We start from the raw sequence: 24,916 nt of genomic DNA on the forward strand, positions 1-24,916 counted from the left end.
GGTGTACTGGAAGAAGCCTCTATTCCCAAGTAATAATATTCTTAACATCAGTCGCATGTTGCTGGGTAAAATCACCTTGCCAGAAACACGCTTAGAAATTTATATTTTATATCTTATTTTTTATTAAAAATAATATAATATATATTTGAATTTTAGGTGATTGGTGCCCCTGTAAGTCAAAGTAACGTATTCAAAGTCAAAGTCAAAAGTTAAAGGTTCGGATTCCAGCCCAAAACCAAGATTTTTCACTTTTTTGTAACGTCCGCCATATTGACTTTAGAATGACGTTACTTTACCCATACCATAGGGATTATTGTAAACAATTCCAATCGCCATGTTGTAGCGTCCGCCATATTGGATTGAATATGGTGGCAATTAATGAATCGTGCATTGTCATCGTGACTAAATATGTGTGCCAAATTTAAGCTCCATAGCTTCAGTGGAAGTGGGTGAAATATTGATTGCAAGACTTTTTTGTATACAAAATATAAATAAAAAAAAATTCAGTTTAATTGAATCAGTTTTATTTTATAACACGCTGTGCCCGCGACTTCGTTCGCGTTGTTTGAAATTAAGTTATTTGGATATCGTAGCGTGATTTTATTTTTATTCTATATATAGTTCTGAAATAAAAGTAAAGTTACTCTTTATTACATCCGCTATCTGCCAGTGAAAGTCCCGTCGAAACCGATTCAGCCGTTCCACAGATTAACCGGAACAAACAGACAGACAGACAAAAATTGTAAAAAACGTTATTTTGGTATATGTACCGTGTTTTTTATAAAAAAAAACATTAGTATTTACAATGGTATTTTTTTTTTACTTATTATAAGAATTGATAACATTAAGTGCTTAAATATATATACAAATAATAATTTTATTATTATTACTAAAATAATAATAAAATTATAGTAATAATAATACTATTATTTTTAGTAAAAATGGGTTATTTTAATATTACAAACAGACACTATAATTTTATTATATGTATAGATCATTTGTTAAGTAACATCAAAAGAAATAAAAAATATTCTGTTGTCCTATCTATTTTTAGGAGATTTATGATTGATCTTACTTCGCTCGATTTGGCGCCATTTATTAGAATATTTGGGCGTAACCTCGTTACCTCGCTTAGCCTTTAGTGCACGGGATTACCGTTTTTGTCGATTGTTTAAATGTGTGCGTGCGAGGGCACTTAGCCTTTATAGTTCTCTTAATAAACTTGTTTATTAATTTTCCCTTAATTCAAAATCAACTTGACATATTTTTACGTGATAAATCTCTTGTCCTTTTTAATGTTCAAGATGTCAACTACGAATCGATTGGATCTAGTAATACTTGGCGCGACTGGTTTCACGGGAAAGCATGTGGTTAATGAGTTGGCAAGAATCGGCAAGAATTATCCGGATATCAAGTGGGCTGTAGCTGGACGGAACCGGAATAAACTGGAAAGTGTTCTTCAAGATATATCGGAAAAGACCGGTAAGATTTTTTTTATTAGGTACCTATTTGAAGATCTTTGATACAGTAATACCCACTGTAAATATACCTAATTGATACATATAATATTTTGTATTAATCATTATTAAGTTATTTGTATTATTTAACTGTGTAATAATTCATTATATAAACGTTTTTATTATTAAAAAGTTATGCGTCTTATCCCTACTATTATAGCTTTCTGACGATCATTTCATAGATAATTATCAAAGACAATTAGAATCTGATCTAGTCCTAGCGTATTTATTTAATTTATTTGAATATTATCTTAATGTTTTTTGTACCTCCTTCGTGTATTACTAATCATACAAAAGGTAGAAAATTCCTCCAGGCAATAAATCCGCCTTTTATACCAACTACACTATTTTTTGGCAATTTCAATAAAGTCTTTATAGATAAAATTATATAAAATGTTTACAAAAATAAAATCACTTCAAAAACGACTACTACGAAAGGCTACACTTCCGAATATCATAAATAACAATAGTACTGGGCAATTCGATTCAAAAGGGTTTTGTAGCAATATAACCAAGTTACGATTTTCACATAACTATACAGATTCTTATTTTTTTTTAATTTATAAAGCTCACAACGAATTAATTTATAATCAGTCTTTATTGCGTTTATATAATTACGAATGTGCGAGGGGTCAATAAAAAGCCGCAATGACGGAATAGGGTACGACGCAATACGAACATAGAGAATAGAGATACTGTCAGTTACAAACTATTTCATGTTTATGTTAATGTCTTATAAACCTTGGTCACGGATAATTAATAATGTAACGACGTAATTGTGCGTTTATATTCATCGGATAAGAAAAAAACCTGGGATACAGAGCATGCCAAGTTAAAGACGAACGCTACAAGAGGCAGAATAATAATTTTTGTTAATGTTTCATAAAAAAAAAACATGGAACGAAGTTGCTTTCGTTATATGTTATTATAACTAACATATACATATATTATATATAACTCAATTAATTTAATTAACAACGTTTGATTTTATATTGTACGATTTAATCCTTTGTGAATTAAAACAATACTAAAAAAATAATTTAAATAGTATTAAGTCGCCTGTGAGGGGATAATACACTTTCCTTACGTTACGTATAATGATTATTGCCAGTTCGCTCTACTGTTAGGCGGTAATATTATGTAAGCGAGAGGCAAAAAAGAGGGCAAACATTTTATTGACCATAACTTTGTTATGGTGCGTAGTTTGATTGTATGTAAAACACGACGCTCTTTGTGTATTTCATAGTATTTTTGTGATTAAATCTAAACTACTAAAAAATTTTTATACAACTGTAAACAACAGTTAAGCATCCGTCCCGACGTAAGAGGATCACTTATATTGAATGTATTTTAATGCAATCAACATGCAGAACACGATGGCATAGTCAAATGGTTATACATTTATAAATCTTAAAATTTTAAAATGGTTTTTAGGTGATGATTTGTCAAAAATTGAAATCATAATAGCGGACGTGGAGGACAAGATTTCTATAAAGGACGTGTGTTGTCGAGCGAGAGTCGTGGTCAACTGTTGCGGGCCGTTTGTGCAGTACGGGGAGGTCGTGGTGTCCGCGGCTATTGACTGCAAGACACATTATGTCGATGTCAGTGGGGAGACTCAGGTTTGTTTATCATAATTAATATCTGATCTTTTCTTACAAACTAAATTCTCCATTTAAAATTATTTTCATTCATTCCGAACAAATTTGGATCATTCTATATCAAAAGCCTTTTCAAAACCGTTGATTTCAAAACATCTTTGGGCCAAATGTAAACCATCATATTAAGATATTTTATCCTTTGTCTGAGTGTACCATATTATCCAGTTTGTTTTATTATCTAGTTCATTGACTTGTTGGAAGAAAAGTATGACCAGTCGGCACGAAAAGCAGGAATTTATATAATCAATGCCTGTGGCCTTAGCAGTATCCCAGCTGATTTTGGAGTATCTTTCTTGGAACAGAATTTTGGTGGTAAGATAGAAAAAAATTAATACATTTTCGCCATTAACACTGTAACCTGTTGGAACCTTGATATAGAAACTAAGATTCAAAAATGCTTGTAAGAACTTACTTTTTATTCATCGAAATGGTTCAACGGAAAAAAGGTGATTAATCAGGAATTCTATATTTAAATCTGAAACATCAATACAATTGACATATGCTTTGAGGTGATGAAAACCCATTATTTCTGTAATCTTCATGAGAAATTGGCGCTTACTCTAGTCACGTAGATTCAACTGGAATTCCAGTTACAGTAGTTTATTTTGAGTAAAATGTACTTCATAATTAGTAGTTTATATTTTATCCCTACCAAACCATGCTAGTTAGTAACTTATAAATTAAACAAAGGAACGATCGTGTTTCGAAATAAAATGTGTTATCTTTATACAAAAAACAAGAAAGTCAACTTTGATTTACATGTAAATTAACATTAAGCCCTTAAAATATACAAATATAAATTAAAAATAGTTACTGTATAAATCATGACCGCGTGGATTGCTGGCAAGAATTCTAGCAGCATTCCTCCGTTGAATCGCAATTCCGATCCACCGGGCAAAAAACGATTCAACCCTAGTATACTTTTAATGAAGGTTTTCTCACTACAACTCCAAGTTCTAAGTGTTTCAATTGCAAATAAATTTTCATTAATTAATCTTCTTTACGTGTGTATGTTACAGAACTCTTGAACAATTTCTTTGAAATTTAGACTGGATACAGTAAATGACGTTGCGATCGGAAAGTAAAACAAAATCATATTATATCTCGACAAAGTTGGGACGGGCAGCTATATATCATATATCTATGATAAAATCCACTTGAATGCCTCATCCAATTATCCTCATCCAACAGAAATTCGGAAAATTCTTTCGAAGTAAAATTCTGACGAAATCCATGCGCTAGAACTATGAAAACTAAGCTTCTTTTATGTAATTACACTGACTTTCTCCTTTCAAAAGCAATAATGATGATACGTAGGAATTTGATGAATGGAAAATCGGGAACCAGTCCAACCTATCAGGGGTTTACATAAAGTCCTACCAGTCAGTGAAAACACAAAAGCTATTAGAGATACGTAAACATTAATTAATTGTTCGATATTTTTCACAGGCACGTTAAATTCTGTAGAGTCATATTTGATAACAAATTTCCCACCAAGGATAATGGTGGAGGGCAGACGTAACGGCATTATCCGATACAGCAGTTGGGTATCAATTATTAACAGGTAACATAAAACTATTAAACATATTAAATTTAATACATTTTTGTTAGAATATTTACAAATGATGACAGCAATGCTAGTACTTAGTATTGTTACGTTCTTGTTTAGAGGGTCAGTGAATCAGTGTAAATACAGGCACATGGGACCTAAGTTGACATAACATCTTAGCTTCCTTATTGGTGGTGCATTAGCAATGTAAGCAATGATTAATATTTGCACCAATCTCAAGGGGTAGTTGTGACTACTTACCATCAGGTGACCCGTTTGCCCAACAATATGCCAATTTAAAAAAAATGCAGATTGATTCGACCTATATCTTTTGAAACTGCTGTCAGGCTATGATTATAATGAACATCTCTCTAAGTACTGTTGTTATTATTATTATAAATAGGTGTTATTATTTACTTGGAAGTCACTCAAAAGGAGCTCTGCGCTATAAGTGTTGATCAATGTTTATTTTAAAAAGGATAATATATTTTACATTTCAGTATGGCATACATATCTATGAAGAAGATACGGCAAAGGCCGTCTTTTCAAACTGAGCCGGAATTAAAGCAGAGGTAAAATTATTTTTGAACGAAATTTAATTAACAAAATAATATAAATTTAAAATTTCTAATAATACTCTTTATATAGTCAGTCTGTTTAAGTTAGACGAAAGACCGTTTTTTTTTTTCAAATAGTTTCGTATTCGGTTTATAGGGTTATTTAGTATCACCCAGGGCGCTAATTCTCCTAACAAATTCACTGTCGCAAGCGAATCGTAACGTAATTGTTTAGTCGTTTTTCACTTGTACTGAATATTATTCAAATATTTATTCGATCGCAGTTTAATCGGAATTGTATCGTTACCGATAAATTAGCTGAATTGACCCTCAATTACGATTAACCTGTTCTTTATTGGCGCGAGGAAGAAATTATAGCCGAAATTGCATCAGAATAAAATCGGGAACGTATCATAATCGTTATAAGTTGGTAGAAGGCAACCAGGTTAGTCACCTTCCTAGTACGACGACAGAGGATAGTATTTACTTTCGTGAAAACGTCTTTTTTGTATGTTTTTTTAAAGCCATACGAGTGACGTTCTAAAATCGATTACTCTTATATGAAATCGAATACAATAACAAAATATGAGTTTATTAAATATATAATTATAATATAAATGTAACTACATAAATAAGTAATTCTAACAATACTAAATTTCGTTTGATTCGGTTCTCCGGTTTATCGTCTAAGTGTAACAGACAGGGAAACAGACATATTAGTAAAGATCTTATTCTATCTAATAAGAAGCTCTTATTTATTAATATCTTAAATAAAAATGTTCAATGGTGTAGATATTTCAGTCACAAAACCAATTCTATTATTGAATTTTTATATTTAAAAGAAATACGAAATGGGTTTGTAAAATAAAGGAGTATCTACGTCCTGCTTGTATGTATGTATACTACATATAATTAATTATATTTGAAATTGTTTCCAGGTGCCTACTTCATAAGAACTTAAACAAGTGGTGTCTCCCATTTCCGGGCGCGGACAGTTTCGTAGTTCATCGCACACAACGTCATTTATTAGCGACGGATAACAAGCGACCGGTTCAATACAAGCCGTATATAACTTTCTCTTCTATTTTCTCACTAATAGGGACTATAATCGGTTGCATGCTACTTTTCATTTTGAGTAAAATGCCTTGTACAAGACGGTTGCTCTTAAAACATCCGAAGTTCTGTTCCTTTGGACTAGTGACGTATGGTGATCCAAACGAGGGGATGATGGACGGTGCCTGCTTTCAATATGAAATGTTGGGGAGCGGATGGGATGAAGGGACTGATGTAAGGACGACTCCAGACAAGAGACTCGTCGCCAGAGTTAGCGTAAGTATATGACGTAGGTATATATATATTTAATTTATGCTGTATTTTACGTTATGATAGTTCAGACGTTTATTATTTGTTAGTAGCATATATCAACTACCTTTACTGGTTTTGTAGTAACGAACGGTTGCCCCTTCTATCACAATTAATATATAGATAAAGGGGAATATGTAATATTTATCTTGCAAATCCTATTTCTGAGACAGCCAGAATTATGTATAATATAGGTAAACATAACATAAAAAGCGAAACCAGACAATATATTATAATTATGTAAATATAAGAATATTTGTATTTTTGGTAAACAGGCAGACACAAGTACGCCAAAGTTGATGGCGCATTGGCGAAGTAAGGGATGAATAATATATTTTTTTTATGATATCGTTAAGCGGACTGGCAAATGGGCCACCTGATGATAAGTGGCCACTACCGCCCATAGACAATGGCGTTGTTAGAAATAATAACCATTCCTTACATCTTCAATGCGCCACCAACCTTGGGAACTAAGATGTTACGTCCCTTATGTTTGTAGTTCCACTGGCTCACTCACCTTTCTAATCGGAACACAACAATACTGAGTACTGCTTTGGCGGTATAATATCTGATGAATATTTCTAACAATCTATGGGCGGTGGTGACCTCTTACGTAAGGTGGCCCGCCTAAATAAAAAAAAATTGTAACCTACCAGAGCAGCAGTTACCTAAGTGACAGCTCTTAAAATAAAACAGTCGGTTGTACTTACATTACTTAATTGACATTATTGCATGCACTATATTATGATCATTGGACTTTGCTGACATCATCATTTGGAATTTATAGGTTTCCTTTTAAATCAGTTTTGATTTATAACGTGCGTTAATAATCTCTCTCCGGTCCATAAACTATTTAATTTATGCAAAAATCTCGTTACGACGCTGCGTGGACTAAATACTTATTTGAAATAGGAGTAGGGCTGAAGGTTGAACAAGTTAAACGTTACTATATATTCTGCATTTTCTTAACGAATAAAGGTCTAGGTAAGTTAATCGAGTATCGTTTTTACTTACTTAAATAGTCCTCTTATTAAACAGATTTTGTTCAATTTCTTTTATTTGCCATCCAATAACCTATCATCATCATTGTTTGATAGTGTGATGTGGTCTATCGTCCAAAGACATTGGTCATTCGTTACATCGCTAATGCTCCAACCTTGGGAGCTAATACGATATGTCCCTTGTGCTTATAGTTACACTGGCTCACTCGCCCTCCAAACTGGAATACAATAATAATGAGTACTGATGTTTGGTTGTAGACTTTATGATGAGCGGGTAGAACAACGACGGGCACAGAGCCTTATCTTCAAGATAAACGTTATATATAGGTACAAGGGTTATGTGTGATATTTTTTACTTTGCCGTTTCATAAATTCAAAGCATCTTAAAATACATTGGTAAAAAGAGCATGTTATTCGATACAAGATTATATAAATGATAAAAAAGCGTGGAGTTAATGCTTGTTGATTTCCAGGCAGGAGACATAACATACATATATAATTGCATTTAACTAACATGACTGTATTTTTAGATGTTAAAAAGGGTAACTACTGAGATTCTTTCCGGTTCTTCTCGGTAGAATCTACATTCCGAACCGGTAGCTTTACTTGAAATAGTTTGTTAAACGACGATTCAAAAGTGATTGTAAAAACCTACTTGAATAAAGTCTATTTTTTTCAGGTGTCAGGTGTTGACCCAGCATACGTCGGAACGGCGGTGGCTATTATATTCTCAGCCATAACCATTATAAAAGAAAAAGAAAAATTGCCTCCCACGTTCGTATTATTTATATTAAGTAACGAACATAGGATACCCTTTGACAATCAATGACAACAAATGACAGAGTGGACGGAATACGTCAATCTTAACTTAGGTTACAGGTTCAGATCAGGTCAAGTAATTCTGAGAAGCATAGTTCACAGTTATGGTTAATTAAGCCTCAAACTAACAGGGTAGTCATTCGCAGTGACAGCCGTCTTTAGATATAATCGATATAAGCTCTACCATTATCTGCTGGTTCTGAAACGCGAGTACTGGACGCGAGACGCATTCAATGTTACAGATCTTATACTAATCTTTGAGAAACAATAGAAGTCTAGCCTTTACCGATAATTTTAATTTTATTGTATACATATATTTCCTTTTTTAATTTTATTTTTTCGTCGATTTACGTCACTTAACTTTTTAAGGTAAAAACGCCAGAACTATTTCTAAAAATATCAGGAGCTGTAGAACTTTGCTGCATACTTACAGAACACTTATTTAATTTTGATTGCCGGGCAATGATCTGCTAAGTTCACTCACATAAGTAAATGGGAAATTTTTGACAATTTTAATTTTATCCGATTTTAGCCGACCTTAGAATTTTAAAGTTGATAAGATTAAACAAACATTAAAAATGAAGTCGGCATATTTATATTTAATATGTATTTATTTTATATCTACAATTAAATAATCATTCAACTTTTTTTATTATTGCAGAAGTGGAGTTATGACAGCTGGCGTCGCTTTCAGGAAGACAAGTATCCTGAAAAAATTGCAAGAGAATAACATTAAGTTTGAAATTATTAAAAATTAATATTAGTTAATCTAAAAAAGCAATATCCATTTAAATGTTTTTATTATTAGAATTAAACTATAGACCTCTATTGGTGTTTCATTGAATCATATGTAGTTTAATTTTCGTTTAATAGATGGCGTTAGTTGCACTTCATTTTAATAACGCAGGCTGCTAAGAGATGGCGTTGCTTTTTCTACATATAACAAAGGATAGGTGGCAGTGTTTGTGAGTAGGTAGGATGTAATTAATGTAACAATTTCGTCAGAATTTCTTTGTTCCAGAACAAAGGAGGATATTTTTTTTAACTCAAACTCGAATTCCTTTATTCAATATAGAAGCATTACACTCAGTGGCGTAGCTAGGTGGGTAAGGGCCCCGGTGCAAAGAAAAAGAATCGGGCCCTCGCCCCCTCTTTAACGTATATTGGCATTCAAAATTATAGATAGTAATAAGAATAGGATACAGGATATAGTGAGTTGAACATATCATTAGTAAGTTAAATCCATACTTCATCTCTATTCAAAGCTCTTTTCATAGCTTAGGTTAGAGGGCCCCCAGAACTCAGGGGCCCTGGTGTACTGCACCAACTGGCCCTACGATAGCTACGCCACTGATTACACTTACTTATTGATAGTCAAATTAAACACTACCACCGGTTCGGAAAAGGAAACACCCTGACCTGAGAAGAACCGGCGAAAGAAACTCAGCGGGTCTTTTTTTTTGTCAATCTAATTAATTACATATATTGAATATGAATAGAAATTGAATATGATGCAATTGTTAAGAAAGCTTCGAAATTATTGGGTTTCGTTATTAGGACTACAAAGCCGTTTAAACAAGTCAGAACAAAAATAATCCTATACAATAGCCTCGTTCGTAGCCAGCTTGAATACTGTAGTGTTGTCTGGCGACCTCACTATTCTGCCCATTGTCTTAGACTTGAACGTATTCAAAAAAGGTTTTTATGGCATATTTCCTATCAAGCTAGAATTCAGAAATCTATAACATCCTATAAAAATAGACTAAAATATTTTAAAATGATTAGCTTAGAACAAAGAAGAGACTTACTGGACCTTACGTTTCTATATAAACTACTTCATAATAAAATTGATTGCTCAAGCTTACTCTCTAAATTAAATTTCAGGGTGCCTTACAGATATCCTCGAAAACCTATTACGCTGTTAGTACCACCTCTCTGCAGAACTGTTTTTGCTCAAAGCTCAATACTACCACGTTTGTGTAAACTATACAATGGGCTTAGTGATTTGCTCGATATCAGTACGGACTCACCTAAGACTTTCCGTAAAGTTATTACAGAAAGAATGTTACAATAGCATATAAATGTAAATATGTAAACTTATAGTACTTTGTAATGTGGTTTTTGTTATTTCTGTTCTTCACTTTTCTTTTTTTTTTTTTTTTCTCCTTTCAATGTCGAAATATTGTTACTTAATGTTAATCAAGCACTTTAATATTTAATTATATAATTGTAATCGGAGCAAGAACGCTATGCATGCAGTTTTTGCTTTTGAATGGGTGTACATAATGTATCTTATTTTGTACATGATTTCATTGGTGTGTAATTTATGTAACATCCGCTAGCAAAACATAATAAATAAATATATAAATAAATAAATAACCAGGAGGCGATTATTTAATTCCCAAGGTGTGCTATCAATTATAAACGCACTCACTCACAAGCGTTCCTTAACATTTTTTATTTAAATTGTACTTGTACCAATGTTATGAGAATCACATTTTCTCATAAAATCATTAATAAACAAAATTACTGAGAGTGCGGCATATTTAGGCATTACATTATTATACTTAATATACATTTGCTCAAACACAATACTCTCTTATTATTTTTCTAATAGATTTTTGGAAACAAATTACATGTCAAATGAAGTTTTATGTACCTACGAATTCGCGCGTGGAGTGTACGCGTAGAATTGATAAAGGAATAAAAATAAATATAATATATTGGCCATTGTTTTACAATATTTGTATAACTGTTGTAGCTCTTTAAAAATGCCTTGGCGACGGTTTTCGTTTGAAGTTCCCAAATACAGGTATTAACGCATATTGACAGGTTATATTTTTATATTCCTCTATTAGTTGGATGAAAAGGAGCGGAGATCAGTCCTTTAATCGAACGAGTTTTTTTTTTTTTTTGCAGCCAGTCTCTGTATCTTAATTTAGATTGTCGTTATAATTGTAGCGCCTCCTTGCTGCCTGGCGATCAGAGTAATTATATTATTTGCTCTATCCTAGAGTAAGAGCTGCAAACATTGTGTCCGCCATCGGCATAGACTTTAGAATATAGGAGACTTGTTTGCTTGAAATTGATATTTTCTTCGAAAAATTTTTTCTTCAAACAATTCCACTGTTGATTCATAAAAGTTACATTTATTCTTAAACATATGAGCTACTTGTCAGGTTTTATAGGTTGCATTCTATAAGGATTTTCCATTTTTTATCCAATATGTTTTTAACATTAAATTTGCCTGCCTATATGATTAATTTGCAAATCTGTTAAGTGTTTTTATAAAAATGCCTGTAATCTTGTTAGTAGTTCTGTGGAAAAAGTGTGGTGTTTGTGAATTTGCACGGAAGAAATGAAACTTATTATTAATTTTCTTTCGTGATGTATGATTGTAAAGAAGTTGCACTTCAAAAAAAAGTAACAATCCATATCATCGATATGTTAATCAGAAAAGTAAACTAATTCTGTGTGTAAACTTGTCATTTTACGATAACACTGAGCTTATACTAAGAACTGTATATTTCTCTAAATAAAATAATTATACGTAAGGATTTATAATGAAACAAATTATTTATAGAATAATTTAATGAGAGTCTGGGTGATGAAAAGTAAGTTAATTGAAACCCGAAAATATGTTTGAAGCACAGATTATAAAAGTAAAATGGTTTCAATTCACGTCATACATTATAAGGTATTTTTTTTATTTTTTATTTATGCTCGTTGTAAGGTTCGTCAAATAAAGCAACATAAAATATTTGTGGAATATAAAACATTATCTCTACATATATTTTTATACTAAAAAAAAAATCGTATATTTCCGCTGTCTGCACGGTACTGTAGATATTTTAAACTAAACAACGGATTTCAATGTATTTCTCATCAATAAAGAGAGTGACTCAAAGTGAAGGTTATATCTATAATACATGTACATATATTATAGTAGAGAAAAACCGAGAATTTCTACTTCATTAACTGGAAAAAATTTAATTATCTTTTACGTTTGTTCTTCAACCTGGGAGTTGTTTAGGGTTTACCTTAATTGCACCCACGTGAAGCTAGGACGTGTAGTTTACATAGCTAGCTCAGCTATGTTTATTACAAAGAATGACTTTGATGTTGTAACGTCAAACGCAACGTCCTTCTTTTCGTAACGCACATAATCAACTTCTTATTTCAAATTCAATTTTCCTCAGCTTACTTTCCTTTGAGAGTGACTCTGTTTTTCATATCGTATAGATCTGAGAAGTGAACACATCACCCAAATTCATAGTCATTATAAATGTTTTAATAGTAGAAGGTATTCATTACACTGTATTTCTATGCGGGTTAGTGAATACACATCAGACCTATTCTCATTGGACACATTCCTAAACATTTACTCATGGTTTTCCGGCACCGCGTACGAGATCAATTATAAATAAAAAGGGAGCACATGAAAACTCACTGGTACTTGCTAGGGCTTGAACCCGCAATCTTTGATAAAGATTTTTAAGTTATTGGAAAGGTTAAATTCAAAATATTAATATTTCTTAATTAAAATAAGAAAAGAGAATGAAATTAGGATGCTAATCTCAAGAATAAATTTGTGTAATTTTCACCTAACAGGAGTGTCGGCATCCATTAAAATACCGTCTAAAATTGTTAAAATATTCAGGTAAATAAATAACTTGTATTCAGCATATTATAATTGATCTTCTTAAAATAATAAGAGTTCGATTGAAAATAGATATAATTAATTTATTGGTAGATTTAATAGTTACTTAATAATACAAAAATGTACACACAATCGTACTTAACGCACTTTATATACATTTAATTAGCGATGGTTTTATTTGAAACCTGTACATTACTATTCTACAAACATACGGTCATTCTCAAATTAGAGAAAAATAAAATATCATCAGAATTTTAGAGGCATTCAAAGCGTTACTTTGAAAATGACCAAGGTAAAGTCAGCAGCAATAAGATTTTTTTTTTAAATATTTATTACAACTGTTTCATAGTCGGTATCTATCCTTTTTAAAAACAAAATAAAAAAGCAATATATTTGAATCAGTTTTAATAATTCGAATTTTGGATTTCACTCATACTGAAATTTCCTTTCTCACTTTCGCTGCTGACTTTACTTTTAAAATATAAAACAAAATAGACTTTGGTTTAAATTACATCGTAAAAAATGTCTTAAAATATAAAAGCATTTTATTCAAACAATTAAAACAATTGTAAAAAAATAAATTAAAAAATGAGTTTATCTATGTATGAATTTCATAATTCACATTTACGTCTACCTTATATATATTTTTGATCTTAGAAATGAAAACTATTTCCTAAGTAATCTCATAACCAAACACTGAAAGTTTTTCTATTACAAAATGGCGTATGTAACTTTAAGAAAATATTTACTATTTAAATTAAAGTTCATTAATTGTGCTACAAAAATAATCTTGCAGGAATAAAAAAACATACAATTAAAGATCTTACGGTGTAGTATTTGATTTCAGCTTAATAAATATATCTAAAATTAAATCGAGCAGAATAAAAAAATCGGAATTTTAATAATCGTTGCTCTTTTTATGGGTGAAAAAAAAAACAATATCAAGCCTTTTTGAAAGGATATCACATAGGGTTGTGACTTTTGACAAAATATGAATGATTTTTGATGAAATTAATAATTGACAACTTATAAAAATGCTTATAAAAATTTTCGTATGGAATTTCATGCAGCGAGGAAAAATAAATATTATTTATTACGTTACAACGCTATAAGGATTTAAAATTGTATTTAAATAGATATGTTGCGGCCTTTTAAAGGGTTTTTACATTAATTTTATTTATTACAAATACCTGCACACATATTAATATAATGTTACATTTTTACAATTAATTTAATATGTATAATTAAATACCTATCGACTAGGTTTATACTTCGGAATTTAAACATGACATAAATATCTATTTTAGAGACGAGAAAGCGGAGCGTGATGGCCACCTAATAGCGCAATCACGTTTGCACTTAGACTTTTTAATAAACCGCTTATCAATTGTTAAGATTTCGCCGGGTATATCTTAAATATAGCCAGATTAAAAATATCGTTACAGATTTTATATCAATAGATTTACAAATGGGGCTAAAATAAGCATCTCAAGCCGTTGGTTTTACATACAATTATACCTACACATTTGACATTATGGTTTGATCAATTTATCAAATTGACGCCATCTTTGTATATTCAGGTAAATCGTATCAAAGTCACTCATTCACAAACACTATTTAGCTCGACTCCCTGCTGTTCTCATTTGAGCCGATAGCACTAGAATGGGATGTTGAAGCGGCCTCGGGGGCTACGATCAGGCCTTCTTTGATGCGTTTCTTCTGTTTCATTCTTCGATTCTGGAACCAGATTTTGACTTGTGTCTCGTTCAGTTGTAGGGCGGACGCAATTTCTATCCTTCTCGCTCTTGTTAAGTATTTGTTGAAGTGGAATTCCTTTTCGAGTTCAGTAAGCTGTTTGTTTGTGAAGTTGGTTCGGCCTGTGTTGTTCAAGTTGAGGAGTGGGTTAGCGAGCATCTGGCTGCCAGTTGGTGTGCGGAGACCGTCCTGCGGACTTCCAAGGACGCCCTGATTCACGAAGTCTGCTGGAGGTATCATCAGCTTTGGTGCTGGAAAGAAAAATAGTTTTATTAAATTAAATTTTCAGACAATGTTTAAGGATTTTTTCATCGTTATTTTCTATGTATAATACAAAGCTGATCAATACAAGTGTAAAGTTCTCTGTCATTGATATTCATCATGTAATATTCTCTCACGTTCAATTTACTTCATATTGGATTAAAGGGTTTGGCTTCTGACAGGAATCGACTTCAAGGCGCTTTATTGAGTATTTAGTTGTATTTGTTTAACTAACATCCGCTAACCTTCACATAACAATGAAATAGAACGCTATTTAAGTTCGTCGAAAAAAAACAAAAAACCATCGGTCAACTCATTTTTTTTTTTTCGTCCGAACAAATATTTGCGGGCGCAGGTTTATTTATACAAAGCCTCATTGCTCATAATCTTTTTACGACATTACAAAGAATTGTCCGTGGGAGCAAATCGCGTGTATAATCGAGACAGGTGTCAATTTTTTCTAATACATGGACGAAAGAGATAAAAGATATTTCAATATTGGCTGTAAGGAGGCGCCCCGCTGCGCAGGAGTGCCTAACCTACAGTCTCTTGGTATACGTGAAGTTTTGACGTTTATTATTGTAGAAAAGTAAACATGAATTGAGTTCTACGTGTCCGTGCTGTCAACTTTATGTTACAAGTTGGCTTTTGACTTTGTTTCGTTCAAGTTAAACTTTTTATAGATATTTTTTTTAAAAGACGCCTTTGAGAAATTTGGATATAAAATTTCTTCGTCGTCGTCTTTTATAAGTTTATTAAAATACTATTAATCAATAAATATTTAATATTATAATTATGTTTATTCCTTTATTTATTATTTATTTGCATTTTTAAAATAACTTGAGTCTTATTTTATTAATATTGGCATAATACTCTACTTTAAAGTATATAGTGATGATACATTTGATGTGACATAATAATAACATAATTAGCAAATCCATCGACGCAAGCGAATAAAATATTATTGGGCATTTCTTTCAAGGAATAGTAGCAGAAGGAGTTTTGAATTTGATACGGTTCGCATTCTCGTGCCTCGATAAGCCGTCCTGCGTCTGTATATTTTAGTATTTCTGTATACGAACGTATTTAATTACCCTCTAAAGTTATGAGTAAAAATACTTGATTCGGACATGTTAACCTCAATCTTACGAAAAAAAGGTCATCCACGATTTCTAGGGTCAGATTTCGGTCTTGCCGCGCCAATAGCTGCAGTGACAGATATCGGTCAGGAGGACATTAGTACCAATGTTTAATTGCGAATGTACTTTAATATCTAAATATTACTATTAATTTCGTAACGAGGCCTATATTAATTTTATTTCGAATCAAATCAAATCAAATTTCCTCATTCAATATAGAAGTATTATACTCACTCATTGATTGTCAAACTAAACACTATCACCGGTTCGGAAAAGAAAACACCCTGACCTGAGAAGAACCGGCGAAAGAAATATGTTACAAAATTATTTAATTTGTACGAGCGTGAAATGTTTTTTTTTTTTCATTGGATATTTATTACAGATAATCGGATAAATCTTTTAAACTCGGATATCACTATATATTACGATCGTGAAATGTACGAAAATTATACTTATACGACATTGATTATATGAATGATTATAATAATAAGATTTATATTAGAAGAACACAAGTATCAAATTAGCGTATCACAGTCGGTGAGTTATTACAATATAGAACTGGTGATTTAAAAATCGGAATTAATAAATTACATATTATCCGAGTGATTTAGCAAAAGTAAGGCAGGATAAATTCATTAAGTTTCAACGCGTTCAAGGAAACAAATTAACAGAGAAACGGTCATTCCTCAACAACAGTTGCAACGTAACGGGTTGTCAGATTAAATGGAAAAGGAAGGATTAACTGGACGAAGGGTGGACGGGGGCGTTTGATTAAAGCGCCAGCTTTAAGTAACAATTAATAAATGTGTATTGGATGAACTTTGATCATATTGTCTCTACGAAATGGGCAATGTTATTGACCTTTTCTCATAGACACTGGCAATCTGCCACGGATCCACGATCATTACGCATCCCGCCCAATATTATGTCATTTTAAAGATGAATTAATTTGTGCTGTTTAATTTTAATGAACTGGAGTCGAATTCAACTTGATAAATCCTTAATAAGAACTTGCTAAAGTTCTAGATTAAGGGTTGTATTAGGGTTAAAAAAAATAGCCTATAAAGCTTGCTTCTTACCAAATGTCATTAACATTAGTTTACTGGTTTAGCCGTGAATGCGAAACAGATAGACAAAATAGAGTTATTTTCAATATTAGTATAGATTTGGTTGTTGTTTGTTTGAAAGCTCATATTTATATTTATACTGGCAATTTTTTTCAGCCATCTTAAATTCAGGATAAAATAATATCCCACGGGTGGAACAAGGGCTTTTATAAAACGTTTGTGTATGTATGTGTAACGTTATTATATAAAGAATGATACCTTCAGCAATTATCGTCATCTATCGGCTAATTTAGACAAAATCTTAAGTTACTATACACCTAAACCTTCCTTAGTTTCCTTCCTTCGCTATATTTGTCGTTATTTAGACATTAACCAATTATTAAATTAAAAACTTTTAAAGTATTATTACAGAATATTAATAAGGCATATTATTCCGCACATAATTAGTATACATGGATGAAAAACTTCGATTTATTTTATTCCTCATATATAAAATTAAGTTTATGTTTGATTAACATATCTTTGTAATATAGTGTCAAATGATTCACTACTGAATTTCTCGTAGGTAGCTTTACATTTTATTTTGTATAGTAATCATAATCAGATTATCATAAAATAATTTGCAATTATAATCTTGTAAAGCAGCGATTCAAATGTACTTGTACGAGTGTACTGGAATAAAGTATTGTTGTTAATTTTAGTATAACGATCCGTCCAACTTTGTCCGCGTGTAAGGGGGTAGGTAAGTGGTCAGAGGCTAGGTACCTACCATAAGTTTTTTTATTTACGCCTTTGTATTTGAAAAATTTAACGACGATTTTGTAGTTAGCGTGTGAAAGTACAATAAACTCAATTTCGCATTTATATAATAAATGAGATATGTATGTATGTATATTTTATGGAATATCTCTAGTGAGGAAAGAACATCGGCTTTGATGCAATTATATCAACCGCAGCGTTGTGTAGTCGTCAACAATTGCATCATTTAAGCAAACCCACGGTATATGCGGGTCTGACAAAACTTCACATTGACACGCAACCAAAGCACCATGCAACCCGTTGGCAGACCAAACAGCGGCGTGTTTGTGCGTCTGTTTGCGCAACCTGCCCGCTTGCACTTGGACCCATAATATGAGATGATTCTGCGTTTCCATGACACGCTATTTCATAAATAGAAAGATAATAAATAAATCACATAGTTTTTTTTGAAAATATTTATATCTAACGTCATATATTATATAAGACGTCATATATTATATAAGAAGCAGCGATTATAATCATTTCGACAACAGTCTTGTGATGTTGGCTAAATCCTAAGAACATTTATAACATTTTCTCCATTTATATGGTATCGACAGGCGGAAGGGCATGGGCCACCTGATAGTAAGCATAGTTACCACTGCGCGAAGACATTAGTATAAAATTTTACATAGGCAATGCGTTAGCCTTGTTAGATGTTACGTCGATTGTGTCTAGAGATACACTGGTTTACTCAACCTTCCAACCGGAACACGAGTAATATTGCTTGGTGGTAGGCCATATGAAGAGTGGATGTCACCTGCTCAGACGGACTTGCATAAAGTCCTACCACCTTTTGCATTTAGTATCCTATTATTGCATATAGTAGTATAATCCAGGTCACCCTACCCTTAACAATATGTAATACTATACAAGTAAGTTTCTGTTGAAGACGGACGATTAACTAATATTATTTACAATGGAAACGAACCCGTCAAATGGTCGGTCTGCGCGTACGCAGCGCGCCTGTGACAATATTGACAGTGACGCAAAAGTATACAAACTTCTCTGCTTTGTCTACGTGCGGTGTACTGCTGACAACGAGTTTCGGCGTATTGTCTTTCAAGGATAGCTAAAAATAATGCCTTTGACGACTAACTAAAGGAGCATTACAAACGCAACGTTTTAAGAATCCATAAAGATTTAGAAATTATATAATTATTAGTTATGAAAGTACATAGAAAAGCTATATAAGAACTCGCCATCCTCCCTTTGAAATATTTAATTTGTTTCTAAAAAATATTTCAGTTAGTCACAAGCAATTGGCTCTATAATGAATGTATTTATCTTTTGTTTAATGATAATAAAAAAGTATATAACGACATTTTAAACACCGCAGATATATTATGCAGTAGATCCTGTGAATGTTCGTTGCCTGACAAAGGTCTCCAACATTTTTCAGGTGAAGATTTAAAGATCCACATTTCTCCAAATTTGATCTAATAAAACTAAAAATAAAACATGTGGCAGAATATTGCCTGACATAATATATTATAATTATCACTATTATGTTATTGATCTTGTTTACTAAATATTTTCACTACGTACAATACAATTTTATTACTACAGAGTCCCCCGGCATATAACCTACTGTAACATAGCCTTTTGACATACCCCCAAATATTATATAATAATAATAAAAGATAATGAGGTTTAGACAGATATATAGTTTTATATATATGACATAATCCCTACAGTTCATTAAAAACTGTATACCAAGTAACTGAAACTAGCCAACGTTTGCCGCCAATCGACCAATATACGGCAAACCAACCGTCAAAGGAGCCGCGTATTAACTGTTTGTACTTGTAACAGAAGAAGGCCGGCGCGACACCGCTAATCCATTACGCCAGCAAATGTTTGTTCAACGACGACTGGCCTTAGATTTTTGCTTTCGATCCCACTGCCAAATCACGCAATTGTGTTGCCATTTTATAAATTCGATGAAATTATTTCTATAAAACTAAAGGCATTTACAATTTTGAACACTACTTGAAGACTACTAGGTAGTTAACTATTTAAATAGAAAATAATATATATATTTAATAAATGTTAGAGTCAAAAGTATATTACGATAGTACTTAAAAATATATTTAAACGTAAAGATGATAATCAGTCTTTAAAATTAATTAATTGTTTCAATCGAAGAATTAATAAAGATAAAATAAACCTACGATTTACGTATTCCGTGCAATATGCTAATAGCTCTCCTAAAATGCACACTTTTTGATTATTATATCTTATTTAAAGTACAGCACTATTCCTCTTAAGAGTTACTCCTTTTATTTTACTTCTAAAGTTCCTATAACACCTGCGTCGACATTAAAAATGCCATATTTTCGTAAATTCATAATTAGTATTATAGATTATTAAGCAAAGCGCTCAACCAATGATATTGTCCTCTTGTATAATAGGCTTTAGGTACGGCAGCTTTTTTGCAGAATTAACACCCCAATATAATATCCTTTATTTACGGAGCGATGCGGGCGGCAATGAAACTCATCAATAACGCCGCGTCCGAATTACTCGTAATTCAATCAATTCAATTGTTAAACACGACTGGCCGTGTACCGCGTCAACGCCCCGAAAAAAAAGTTGTATTTGAATGTCGAGTACCATGTTCCTATTGTCTGTCGAACGTGGCTAAAACTGCGCGAGCAGGATAGAAAACTGGATGATATAAATTCGGTAACCAACGAAAATATCCGTTTCTTTCTTTTAAAAGTCTATCGTATTACGGATCACGTAGTCCCTATTACATGTCAATGGCCGTCTGACAGCTAAATGACAGCTAGGGGAGCGGGAAGCAATACGATTGGTCGAAAATTGGACAATACAGCAGATGCGTTAAATTTTTTTACTGTCACCGAACCGCCATGTTTGCCTAAATTCTTTACCGAAAAATGGGTGTACACATAAAGTAAAAAAATGTACCGGCAGCTGACATTTCAATTTGCCATGGAGTTGACATGTTAGATGTGTATTAAAGGTTGAATTATATGATGATATTATACCAAAAAATTACCATAGGAAAATATTGTGTTGCTATATTAAATTTAGGTATTTGTAATAAAGGCTTTTTTGAAAAATAAAATATTAACGAAATACTTTGTTGTTTCCTAATTAAATATATTTTAAATTATGTTGTGTAATATTATTACGCATTACTGCACATTTTAATAAAGAATTAAGGAAGATAACGCCGACGTTATGCCAAAAAAACAAACAAGCGTGGCAATATGAGTAATCCGGTAATCCCTTGCCTGTATCACTGATATCGATGTATGTGCACGTCACTACAAACGTCATTAAAACCAAAAATATTCAATTATAATCTGTGTTCTGAAAGTGATATTCTGACAGTGAAGAGCCGTATTTATTCGTATCCAAACGCCTATAAATAAATTGATGTAATATTTCTACAGCAACAGTAATAATTATATTTTAAATAATATACTTAATAAATATAATACATTGTATAATCTGTATCTACTAATATTATAAATGCGAAAATAACTGTCTGTCTGTTACGCTTTCACGGTCAAACCACTGAACCGAAAATCATGAACTTTGGTACGAAGCACCTATGGGTTACAAGATTAAAAGAAGGACTTAGGGCTATTTTAATTTATATTTTAAGACCCAATACCTAAAACGTAAGCGTAATAGCGGATGACAACTTGTCACAACGACAACATTATAAAAAAAAGTCAAAAATCAAGATTGCTTTATCGAATTAAAGCCAATTTCACTCAGGACAATGTAATTTTTTATTAAATTTGATTGTATTGAATTGGAGTCTAACGATACCCCGAATCTGTTAATCTGTTCAGGCGTTTAGAACTCATAGCGGAATAGCGAAACTCACTTACATACATGAACCGTGAAAACTTTACACTTAATTTAGGGTAGTCGTGTAACCACTCTCTTTTAAGCAACTAGCAGCGTGTCTTCCATTAAGGAACTCGAAGTTAAATCCACTTCGCTGCGTCATTGGAAAACGTTGCTTCAAAGTTTTCAAGCGCAATTACAAAACGGTTTCATGAACAAATAAGTTGGATTGAACCCGTGCACTTTAGTTAAGAATCAGATATTTTATTTACTGAGATATCTGGCTTTTTACATTATATATTACATTTCGTTGTATTAATATTTTCGTTACGTGCATTACGCCGACACTCGACATCAGCCGACACCGACGGCCGACATCCGACGCGTTATGACGGATCACCGATAGAGAATAATATTTTAACCGTATTTCTCGGTATTATGTATGTATAAAATATAAATATACCCATATGCTGTAAAAGATAACTTGTATTTTCAGTTATCTGAAAATTGTAATAAGCAAGGCGTATTACTCAGTATAATTTTCCGTAGATGATAACGATCTAGTATCTAATTTCTTGTTGGTTCTGCTCGTTAGAATCCACATCGAATCAGAGGCAATCTTAATCTTGTAAAATAATGATTCAAAGTGTTAATCTAGTAATTAAATAAAATCATACCGCAGAGCGAAATATGCATCCAGTAATAACCATGGGAAAAAACAATTGCCAGAGAATTTTTAAACAAAGATTAGAATTATTTGATTTTAATGATATTTTTATGAAGAATCTGATTTAAAACATTGTTGTTTGAATAGATTTTAGCAACATGTTCGTCTTGACCCAGCTTGGGAACTCATAGCGGCTATTAATAATATATTACAATATAACTGCCCTTTCATTGATAAGTATTTGCACCGCAAATTATATTAAACTAATTCGAACTTAAAATTTAATCGTGCCAAAGATTATAATAATTATATTTCCTTTGTTGTATTATTATTAGCCTCACGATTATACCTAGAGACTATTTACAATTTTAAAATAACGTAATATTTAAACGTTACACCTACCTGGAATATATCCTAAATATATACCTGATTATCATAATTATATTCTACCGCCTAACATTATTACTTATTGTTGTGTTTCGCTTTGAAATGTGAGTGAGCCAGTGTAACTACAGGCACATGCATAACTTAGTTCCTAAGGTTGGTGGCGCATTAGTGGTGTAGCGATGGGTTAATATTTCTTACTGTGCCAAAAAATAATGTGCGCATATTGGGTAATTTAGAAAGTAGATCTTTGGTTAAAGTATTAATATTTTTATATGCATTACGCCGGATCAACACAGCAGCCTTGCAGACGCCTTGTGACGGATCACCATGAGATAAAAATAATACTACCCCAATGTTTGCTTCGGGTATGTGGTTATTAGCTTTGTCCTGAGGATTTGAATAGATAAGTCTTTCATTTCATAATTATATTAATACACTAATACACTTAAAACGAATCTAAATTTATGTAAAAAAAAATGAGAGGTATAAAAACCATAACAGTAGATACAGTCTTTACTAACTCGAAACTCATCGCAGATGACCCTAAAATGACATTTAAAGTTCTATGCGATATTAATTATAATATTTCATTAATGCCGCATAAAAACACGAATTAGTTACTAGAGTCGTATACATAGTAAGACAACAAAATTAAATTTTCAATACTTTAAGAGTGGGGTGAATGAGTTCTATTCTATAACAATTACTAATTAATATGAACAAATACGAGAAGAAAGAAACAAATACGATTGTAAATGTAGGTACGTACAGATATACCTATATTGTATTTTATTATGATATTTAAGTTCTAAGATATATACTAATATGAATTAAAAATAGTAACTGTATAAATCTCGACCACGTGGAATAGTAGCAGTATTTGTGTCTGGGCAAAATACGAACCAGCCCTCCTGTCACCAGTGGAGGCAAAAAGGCTAGGTGTTATATAATAAATCTTTTCGCACTACTATTCCAAGGGCCAAGTGTATTAACAGCAAATGATGTGGTCTATAATAAAGTATAAATAAATAAATTTAATCGTGATATCTTCAGTACCTTCAGTGCGCTATACGCGTTTCATACACGTAACTGTATTTAAAGATATTATATTTACATAATACTAATGCATATTATTGATATTTCTTGATACAGAAATAAAACGCTTACAATCACAAAAAAAATCCTACAATAGAGATAAAATGGCGAACCGTACCCTCGTGATGCGATCATCGAACACCGAAGGGTGCTTCATTATGATAATATTAGCTGTAAACTTACGCAACACATATTTAGACATCAACGCGCTCTGACTTTTATCGCTTTTAATTATAAAATATTTATTTTATTATTATTAAAAATATATTATAACTTCTTATCTCTAATTATTGCTTATATTTATTTTATATTTTTAATACATACTGTGCAATATGATAGTGCATGGTGAGACTACCCGTAAGTAGTAGAACTTTTGCCTAGATAATTTTGAAATGTTATTTTTATATTTATTTTGATGTAATTTTGTAACTACTATTGGTTGTCCTAATGAAAATTAATAAATAGTGATATTAGATGCGCAATCATTAATCATTATATTTAATTATTTTAGTCGTATAAGTAAGAGTTCTAGTGATACTAATTTAATAAGTACGAAAGTAACTCTGTCAGTTGCCCTTTCACGACCAAACCAGTGGAACGAATTTGATGACGCAAGCTTGAACTCTAAGGAAGGGCAATGGTTATTGTGTCTAAAGCCTAACGACCAACACCTAAAACGTAAGCGAAGCCGCAGGCGACAACTAGTAGTCCATAAATGTCCTTCCACTGAACTAAGGACGTTTAACATTCGGAGAAAGACATTTTTACCTTATTCTACCACTTTGCTCTG

The 24,916-nt window shown here is 32.1% G+C and overlaps 2 protein-coding genes across 2 annotated transcripts in view; one reads left to right on the forward strand and one right to left on the reverse strand.

The window, feature by feature from the left end:
* Positions 1 to 1,304: 1,304 nt before the first annotated feature.
* On the forward strand, positions 1,305 to 8,559 carry LOC125067540 (lipid droplet localized protein-like). Its single transcript, XM_047676201.1, has 7 exons — positions 1,305 to 1,482; positions 2,952 to 3,139; positions 3,361 to 3,490; positions 4,628 to 4,742; positions 6,223 to 6,348; positions 6,439 to 6,613; positions 8,327 to 8,559. The coding sequence occupies exons 1-7, from the start codon at positions 1,305 to 1,307 to the stop codon at positions 8,474 to 8,476; spliced, it is 1,062 nt and encodes a 353-aa protein (XP_047532157.1). The 3' UTR covers positions 8,477 to 8,559.
* A 5,808-nt stretch (positions 8,560 to 14,367) lies between these two features.
* The window catches only part of LOC125067251 (homeobox protein Hox-A1-like), a 40,640-nt gene continuing 30,091 nt past the window's right edge, over positions 14,368 to 24,916 (reverse strand). Inside the window, exon 2 of the mRNA XM_047675730.1 lies at positions 14,368 to 15,132. Coding sequence (XP_047531686.1) covers positions 14,744 to 15,132 — 389 coding nt within the window. The 3' untranslated portion in view covers positions 14,368 to 14,743. The remainder of the gene's footprint in view (positions 15,133 to 24,916) is intronic.

This window comes from Vanessa atalanta, chromosome 11 (assembly GCF_905147765.1).
Source record: "Vanessa atalanta chromosome 11, ilVanAtal1.2, whole genome shotgun sequence".
Taxonomy (NCBI): Eukaryota; Metazoa; Arthropoda; class Insecta; order Lepidoptera; family Nymphalidae; genus Vanessa; species Vanessa atalanta.